General features: G+C 34.6%; 1 protein-coding gene across 1 annotated transcript; it reads right to left on the bottom strand.

Moving 5' to 3' along the window:
• Positions 1-2,701: 2,701 nt before the first annotated feature.
• On the bottom strand, positions 2,702-4,420 carry LOC120356946 (THAP domain-containing protein 6-like). The gene is made up of 4 exons (XM_039445933.1): positions 4,133-4,420; positions 3,832-4,020; positions 3,319-3,710; positions 2,702-3,165 (listed from the first exon to the last, which is right to left on the bottom strand). Exons 1-4 carry the CDS (start codon positions 4,186-4,188, stop codon positions 2,864-2,866), a joined length of 939 nt encoding a protein of 312 aa, XP_039301867.1. The 5' UTR covers positions 4,189-4,420; the 3' UTR covers positions 2,702-2,863.
• Between the last annotated feature and the right edge of the window lie 5,215 nt (positions 4,421-9,635).

Raw genomic sequence — 9,635 nt, 5'->3', positions numbered from 1 at the left:
AAAAATTAAATGACTATTTTGTCTTATAATTTTTTCGCAGTGGTTTGTAATTCTTACTACGTCTTCCGAAGGAATACTCAATTTTCCTCTATTTTTTAATGTGATTAAGTGTGAGGTATTATTCGTGGATATTAAGAAAGAGGCACACGTCTTACACATTTTTTTATCACGAGTCAATTTTTTTACGACAAATCCACTAATATATTTTACAACATCTTCCACGTACGAACTGAGAGACCACAACGAATTTAAATAATCGTGATCAAATTGTATATCGGCAACTGTTCCAAAATCATGCGATTCGTCGTATATAGGATCGGAGTATTTTTTGCTTGTTGAAGGTACATGTAATATATGAATATCATTAATTAGGCAATTACCCCTTTCCGACGCATTAATTTCATGCCTAATCATCAATCTTTTGTATGCTGCTTCAAACTGTTGAGTGTTAGGATTGTTGTTAAATCCTCCCCGACTTCTCAGGGCACTAAAAAAAGTTTCTAAATGATCTTGGATTAGTTTAAATGTCAATAAATACTTTAATTTTAATTGTTTTAAAACATTCCATAATTCAAACATATTTTGTAAACAAATAACAAACCCTAAAAAGCCAGTTTTTCTAGTACATTCTAAAATTGATTGATTTTTTACAGTTTTTAAATCGCTAATGTATTCTATAATTTTATCAGCCTGACTTTTTAAGCTGTCATAGCTTTCATCTGTTAGAGGTATTTTACAATATGACCTCTTTGAAAATTGACTACGTACATTTAAAATATCAAATGCATTATTAAATACCGAGCAAAATTCGGCCGTTTTTTCGGGAGAATAAAATTGCTTATATTGCTTGCTTTCGTGTATAAACTTGAGAGCAGAACAAACACTTTCACTCAGAGTTTGAGCAGCTATTTTGACATTCATTCTGTTATTTATATATAAAATATGTTTCTTGGTCAATTTTGTGCCAGCACGTAACCCTTCTTCTTCCTCCATTTTTTGTAAAAGCACAATATCCTGCCAATAGATATTTGCATCTTTATGTTTTATTATTTTGTGATCGCCCAAAGTGTTTCGCACTAGTTTCAACATATGACATGGGTCAAAGAAACAGAAAACTTTTTTTTTCGTTTTGGGATTAATAAAATATGGCTTAAAAGCAGTCCCTAATTCAAAATTTGCCCCTAAACATTTACACATATTTATGTTTACGCTAGCTCCATCGAAAGTAAGGGAATGCACTTCTACTCCTGTCATTTCTATTAACTCTAGGCATTTTTCTAATAAACTTGCTCTCTCAACTCCATTTAATGAGTTCAATAGAAAATATCCTACAGGAATTTTCTAGTGGCCATTAATTGCGACAAGCATGAACACTAAGGCATTTGTTGCTTTACACGAATAATCTATATCGAAAGCATTATTATGATCAATCCCAAAATCAACAAGTCCGTAGTATCTTTTTCCATCATAAGTTACTTGTTGTCGAATGGCTACTTCATCTATTACGAGATTGCATAGAACCGGATTGTCATTTTTTTTAACCTGACACTTTAGAGCTTCAAATGCTTCAGCGGTGGATCCAGGGCGTCCATTCAATACTGAATACCACTTTCGAATGGTAGAGGGTTCAGGTAGAAGGTTACAAAAACTTTTCCGTACGTAATTGTAGGCTTTCGCAGAATAAAAGTTTAATGTAAGTGCGAATGCTCTTAATTCGGGAGAATATTTTTGTTTTACGGATTTCCTGCGTTTTATGATTTCTTGGATAGGATCAGGTAATTGGATCTGAAAAAATCACCATAATTTTAAAAAATATACGTGATCTTATTATATAATACTCATGTACAATTGAAAATCGATCTTATTATTTCTAATTTTTTTGATCCATCTTATTATTATGTACCGGATTGTATACCAATTAGCCCGGTTGTTCCACCTTTTGGTAAGTATCAAGTAACGTTAACTGTTAGGTAAACCCTTGCGATCCGCAAAGATTTACCTAACAATTAAATTTACCAAAAGGTGGAACAACCTTAATAATGTTTTCCAATCACTCCAATAGGAGCTTATTTTAAAAAACAAGCTCCTATTGGAGCGGTTTTTTGAAACAACTTTCTGTTGGAGCCGATAGAAATTTATATATAAATGATAAAATGATATAAATCCGAATACATGGTCGATTTTCTAAATCGACTATGAATTCGGACCATAACGTTTTCGAATAAAGCAGTTAACCCGCTTTGATTAATTGCTTCAATTGGAGAGCTTTATAATACAAAAATGTACAAAATTTCAAACTCTTCTGAAACTGAATAAAAATGTTCTGCCGTCAAATATACACGAATCTCGATATTGAATGTTTTTGATATTGTAAATATAAAGTATATAAAATCATACAAGTACACAAAAGCACTAAGATCCAGCTACGACCGTACGAAAGGCCTTCTTGTTTTGATTTGTATTTACATTATCGATCGAATATCTCTCTAAATTAAAATTGAATTATTTAGTAACATTTCCTCGGAAGATGTAATAAAAGTTACAAACATGTCAAAAAACTTATAAAACAGATTAACCTTTTAAAATATTTTTGTTTAAAAAAAATACAAAAGATTTCTTGGCGTAAATAATCTTTAATGCTATGATTGATTATATATAGTTGTATATATAGTTGATAGATTATATATAGTTAGATTATACACAGATTGTATATAGATTATATATAGTTGATTGATTATATACAGTATACAGTTAATTGATTATATATAATTATTCATGATGCTATGTTTAAACATACAAGCAATAAAATTCAAAGCGAGTGAGCCTGCTTTATCTGAAAATGCTATCGCTTTACGTTTAATTATTATATAGAAACTTCTTGATATACCATTAAATGATCCACAGCATTCTCCGATATAAAATTCTTCTTCTTAAGATGATCTATCAAGTCTTTCATAGTTTTAACACGGTTTTTCAGTCTCGTAGTTTGTTGTTGCAATGTTAAAATTTTTCTCCTTTGTTTTTTTACTACTAGCTTTGCTATATTTAATGCTCTTTTAGCTCTCCGTGTGGTGGCTAAATGTGGTGTTCTAATATCACCAATATATCGTGCTTCACGCGGAGAATTTGGAGGAGTTACATTTATCGGCAATACTGCATCAGTACCTAATAAGCAATAATAATAATTAGCTTTTATTTAGCAAATATATATAATTAAGATTCCCATTCATAATTATGAATAAGTATTTAATATACACATTGAAGAATAAACAGTGAAATGATACTTTGATAAGTTGACTAATATTTTCAAAAACTCACCATAATGAATTTCTCTGGAGTTTTTTAAATTTTCATTTTCTGGAGTTTTGTTTACATTGTTATCAACTGGATGCTGAATTATAGTTGAACACGATTCTTCATGAGTTGGTTCATTGCCGATATTGTTATCTGCTGGATGCTGGATGATAGTTGAACACAATTCCTTTTCATGAGTTGGTTCATCGCTGATATTGTTATCTGCTGTATGCTGGATGATAGTTGAACACGATTCCTTTTCATGAGTTGGTTCATCGCTGATATTGTTATCTGTTGGATGCTGAATTACAGTTGAACATGATTCCTCTTCATGTATATTTAGTAAGCATTCACTTTTCTTACGTTTAGCAATTTCCTTATTATGCTTGCAGTCTTTATCATTATCATCTAGACTCCTAAAATTATTTTGTATTTAGATACATAGAAATATGTGGATATATATAAAATTAAAAATTATATATATATAATCAAATAACTGTCTTACATATATTATAGTTTTCCTCTTTAGATACATACCGTTTTTTACGTTTAATATGATAAACGGATGGTATGCTTTTATTTTTTAAAATTTTATTTGTTGCTGTAAGAAGGTAATCTTCTTTTGTAAAGTGATTGGAGCATAAAAAAGTGGAAGTTCTAAGAATAGCTTCATCCAAGTTACAAAATTTTAACCATTTTGTTTTTATTTGTACATCTTGTGGAAATCTGCAAGAATAAAAATATGATTTACTTAACCTAAAATACCATGCAAACGTAGAACATATATATATACTATTATGTACATATTAATATTAGAAGCTGTAATACATTTACTTACTTGTGATAAGATGCTGTTTTATCCCGATTATCACACAAAACACAATATTTAACCATTTTATATAAAAATAAAATCTCACTCTACGTACAGAAAATATCTTCCCGTTAAAAGTGATAGATATAAACAATCTGAAACAATCCTCCGATATCTACAAATTTTGATTGGTGAAGCGTGATCATGCGCAGAGAGAAGAAAAGTCCCTGAGAAGGACAGAAAGATAGTTCTGTCCTTTAGATCTTGCTCACAGCTCGTCGGCCGTATTCTCCTTCCATTACTATAAGTTCTATGGTGCTGCCGCGTGATCGCGACGTCAGGTTAGCTCGGTGCGCGCACGTGGCGTTCTGCCAGTGTATTGCTCGGGTGGACGGAGCGGAGTGGCAGTGCGCGCGAGGTGGAGGGGCGTTTTGTTACAGTATATATATATACATATTCCTATAACAAAAAAGAAAGATACATACATATATGTGCAAGCCCTCGTACATATATATATATATTTTTTTTTTTTTTTTTTCATAAGATTTGCGACTATACGTTACCATACTAATTCTAAGAATATTAATCATATAACTGTATATAATACTAGTCATTCTTCCCGCGTTCATTGTTTTTCTGCATAGTTATAGTATTAACCTTTTCGTGTTATTTTTGCGTTCGCTGTTCAATTCTATATTAATCTGCTCCCGCGTTGCGACAACTTATATTTTCTTTGCGTTCTTTTGCTCCTAATCGTATCTACTCATATTATACTTGTCCTAAGTTTTACATTTTTACGACCGACTGCTGCCAATCTAGGGTTGGCAAAAAGCGAGGGAGTATGCGTTTCACCGAAGGCGAACCTTTGTTACCTTAGTTCTCAGTAACTACAACATGATATAATATCAACTTTCGCACATGAACTTCTTAGTAACCAAGCATGGTTTAAAGCGTATAATTATCATTAATTGTTCTATTAAAATAATAAACAATAAATGATATTATTCGTCTATATGCTCTACCATTGGTTAGCAATAAAATTAGGTATAGCAAATTGATTAACCAATGATGTGCTTTGAAAGCATCCGCGTGGGGAATTTTAGTGATTTACAGAAATAGGACAGGATCGGAAATAGTCACATGATCCCCCTAGGCAATTCTCCTGAATCCACAAGCACCAACTACGTTCGCCTTACTTAGGCTGCGTTCCGATATACACTGCAAGTACTGAAAACCTATAGTTCACGTTACGTATACTATAGATTTTCAGTACTGGCAGTGAATTTCGGAACGCAGCCTTAATGAGCAAGTCTACATTCCAAAAACCATCGACAAAATGTCGCCTCTATGACCTAGTTTACACCGAAAACTTGATACGCGTACTAATTAGTAATTTTCTATTAAATTATCTTAATTTTGGCAAAGAATTTAAAGAATAATACACTACTCAAAAGAAAATAGGGAACACTTTCCAGACATCAAAAATTAGGCTATTTTCAAATGACTGTAACTCGGTGAAAAATCATCGTAGATAAAAAATAAAAAAAGCATTTTGAAGCTTGAAGATCCAACTTTAACGCTCTATCAGCAGATTTTCAAAATTCTTTTAACTTCCTTGTCTTATGCAGTAAAAAAGCACACCCTGTTTTGTTCCTTAAAATTTCGTATTTTTGACACTTTGCAGCTCGACCAACAAATTTTTTTCGAACAATTCAAGTAAAGCTTCATAAACTACAACATTTTGCCTACAAAATGCTTTTTTTAAAATTTCTCTACGATTTTTTTTGACCGAGTTACGCTACTTTGAAGCTAAACCTGCATTTTTTACAAATGATATCCGTACTCCGTGAAAAATCATCGTAGACAAAAAATCAAAAAACCATTTTAAAGCTCGAAGTTCCAGCTTTAACATGCTGTTAATGGTTTTCAAAAATTTTCTCAATTTCTTAGTACTATGCCCCAAAAAAGATACACTGTTTTTTCCTTAAAATAACGTATTTTTAACAGCCTGTAGCTCAATAAAAAAATTTTTCTCGACAAATCCAATGCAAGTGCCACAAAGTATGACATTTTCTCTACAAAATGCTTTTTTTAAAGTTTTCTCTACGATTTTTTTTGACCGAGTTACAAGACTTTGAAGATATACATTTTTTACAGTACATTTTTCCGAAAAATGACGTCTACCGCCGACATTAGCATTACCCAATGTGCACCACGTGGAGGTTGTCGGTCGGATTTTTGCACATCGTGTGTGTGTGTGTGTGAGTGTGTGTGTGTGTGTGTGTGTGTGTGTGTGTGTGTGTGTGTGTGTGTGTGTGTGTGTGTGTGTGTGTGTGTGTGTGTATGTATGTATCACAGCAGAGATAAGGAGTTCGTCACTTCTGCAGTATTTAATGACTCCAAACCCTCTCTGCTGTGTGTGTATGCGCTCGCGCGCATGAGAGTTCAATAGTGTGTATTTCCTCCTCTCTGATCAATTACTGCTTGCAAGCGTTCTCGCATATTTATACATCTTGCAATACGATCTTGCGGAATGTTGTGCCAAATTTCCGTTAAAATTTCTCCCAATTCTTCTAAATTTCGCGGCTGTTCCTCGCGACGCCTTAATCGTCGTTCCATTTCATCCCAAATGTGCTCGATTGGATTTAAGTCCGGGCTATTGGCGGGATGATTTAACAGTCTAATTGCGTGTCGTTGAAAAAAACGTCGCGTTATATTCGCCGTATGAGGTCCAGCGTTGTCTTGCATAAAAATAAAGTTCCGACAGGTTCGATTTAATAGCAAAACGTGTGGTCGTAGAATATCGTTGATATAACGAACACCCGTCATTGCCGGAGGTGGCAGGATCACTAGATCACTTCGTCTTGTAAGTGATATACACCCCCACACCATCACGGAACCGCCGTTGTAGGATCGTATTGGCATAACGCAACGTCGATCATAGCGTTCATTTCGTCGACGCCAAGTACGTATACGAGCATCATTGCCATAAAGGCAAAAACGTGATTCGTCGGAAAAATATACATTTCTCCAATCCCTAGCGGTCCAATTTATGTGATCGCGCGCAAATTGATAACGTACTTGGCGATGTACGAGTGTGAGTCTTGGTACTTGTGCACGAACACGAGAACGAAGACCGGCTTCTCTCAAACGGTTGCGAATTGTTTGTTCGCACACATGGCGCAAATGAATGTCATTACGAATGTTTCTTGCGGTAATTATTCGTCTTTCTAATGCATAACGAACAATGGCTCGATCTTGTCTATTTGTCGTTAATCGAGAACGACCGCTACTTTTACGTCTCGTGTAATTTCCCGTGTCTTGATATCGTAACCAAGCTCTACTCACTACGGACACAGATGCACCAATATCTTGCGCCACATAACGCATACTAAAACCTTGTTGCAAAAGCGCAATTATGCGTGCAACTTCTACGGCCGATAAATGTCTACGCGGCATTTTGAAAATTCCGTGTCGCTTATCACACTGCGAGAATCGCCGGCGTACTAAACAAAATTTTATTGTATTGAGCATGCAATGTTTACATATGGTCATCTTTGTCTAAAAAGAGATTTTTTTTAGACTAAGACGACTATATGTTTACAGTTCACAGGATTGGAGAAATGTATATTTCTCCGACGAATCATGTTTTTGCCTTTATGGCAATGATGCTCGTATACGTACTTGGCATCGACGAAATGAACTATGATCGACGTTGCGTTATGCCAATACGATCCTACAACGGCGGTTCCGTGATGGTGTGGGGGTGTATATCACTTACAAGACGAAGTGATCTAGTGATGCCACCTCCGGCAATGACGGGTGTTCGTTATATCAACGATATTCTACGACCACACGTTTTGCTATTAAATCGAACCTGTCGGAACTTTATTTTTATGCAGGACAACGCTCGACCTCATACGGCGAATATAACGCGACGTTTTTTTCAACGACACGCAATTAGACTCTTAAATCATCCCGCCAATAGCCCGGACTTAAATCCAATCGAGCACATTTGGGATGAAATGGAACGACGATTAAGGCGTCGCGAGGAACAGCCGCGAAATTTAGAAGAATTGGGAGAAATTTTAACGGAAATTTGGCACAACATTCCGCAAGATCGTATTGCAAGATGTATAAATATGCGAGAACGCTTGCAAGCAGTAATTGATCAGAGAGGAGGAAATACACACTATTGAACTCTCATGCGCGCGAGCGCATACACACACAGCAGCGAGGGTTTGGAGTCATTAAATACTGCAGAAGTGACGAACTCCTTATCTCTGCTGTGATACATACATACACACACACACACACACACACACACACACACACACACACACACACACACACACACACACTCACACACACACACACACACACGATGTGCAAAAATCCGACCGACAACCTCCACGTGGTGCACATTGGGTAATGCTAATGTCGGCGGTAGACGTCATTTTTCGGAAAAATGTACTGTAAAAAATGTATATCTTCAAAGTCTTGTAACTCGGTCAAAAAAAATCGTAGAGAAAACTTTAAAAAAAGCATTTTGTAGAGAAAATGTCATACTTTATGGCACTTGCATTGGATTTGTCGAGAAAAATTTTTTTATTGAGCTACAGGCTGTTAAAAATACGTTATTTTAAGGAAAAAACAGTGTATCTTTTTTGGGGCATAGTACTAAGAAATTGAGAAAATTTTTGAAAACCATTAACAGCATGTTAAAGCTGGAACTTCGAGCTTTAAAATGGTTTTTTGATTTTTTGTCTACGATGATTTTTCACGGAGTACGGATATCATTTGTAAAAAATGCAGGTTTAGCTTCAAAGTAGCGTAACTCGGTCAAAAAAAATCGTAGAGAAATTTTAAAAAAAGCATTTTGTAGGCAAAATGTTGTAGTTTATGAAGCTTTACTTGAATTGTTCGAAAAAAATTTGTTGGTCGAGCTGCAAAGTGTCAAAAATACGAAATTTTAAGGAACAAAACAGGGTGTGCTTTTTTACTGCATAAGACAAGGAAGTTAAAAGAATTTTGAAAATCTGCTGATAGAGCGTTAAAGTTGGATCTTCAAGCTTCAAAATGCTTTTTTTATTTTTTATCTACGATGATTTTTCACCGAGTTACAGTCATTTGAAAATAGCCTAATTTTTGGTGTCTGGAAAGTGTTCCCTATTTTCTTTTGAGTAGTGTATATTAAGCAGGTACAATATAAATCGAAATAATTTAATATATCTATCATGTATACACGCATCGTCAAAAGTAAGAGCGTTTTTCACAATCGTCCGTTCTAATTGGACAATTTCGGCAAATGGCGGCAAACCTGAGTTAAAACTTACTGCAGTCGAAAACGCATTAAGATAATTTAATATAAAGTTTTTAGTTAGTACGCGTATCAAGTGCTCGATGTTAACTAGGCCTATAATGAACAGACAAGCATGGCGTTCAGTATGTACACATGGGCCGGTATTCATATTCAATTCTTATATTTAAGATCATCTTAAGTATCATCTTAAGATGTCATCAACCAATC

This window comes from Solenopsis invicta, chromosome 2, assembly GCF_016802725.1.
Source record: "Solenopsis invicta isolate M01_SB chromosome 2, UNIL_Sinv_3.0, whole genome shotgun sequence".
In the NCBI taxonomy this organism is placed as follows: Eukaryota; Metazoa; Arthropoda; class Insecta; order Hymenoptera; family Formicidae; genus Solenopsis; species Solenopsis invicta.
Note: the sequence above shows the minus strand (reverse complement) of the source record. Positions and strands in the feature narration are given on the sequence as shown.

Bases quoted from the DNA above. Each gene is read 5' to 3' on its own strand.
- LOC120356946 (XM_039445933.1), bottom strand. From the start codon at position 4,188: ATGGTTAAATATTGTGTTTTGTGTGATAATCGGGATAAAACAGCATCT. The intron at 4,021-4,132 runs GTAAGTAAATGT...TTATTCTTGCAG, and splicing joins AAAACAGCATCTTATCACAA to ATTTCCACAAGATGTACAAA. The intron at 3,166-3,318 runs GTGAGTTTTTGA...ATTGCTTATTAG, and splicing joins CTCCAGAGAAATTCATTATG to GTACTGATGCAGTATTGCCG.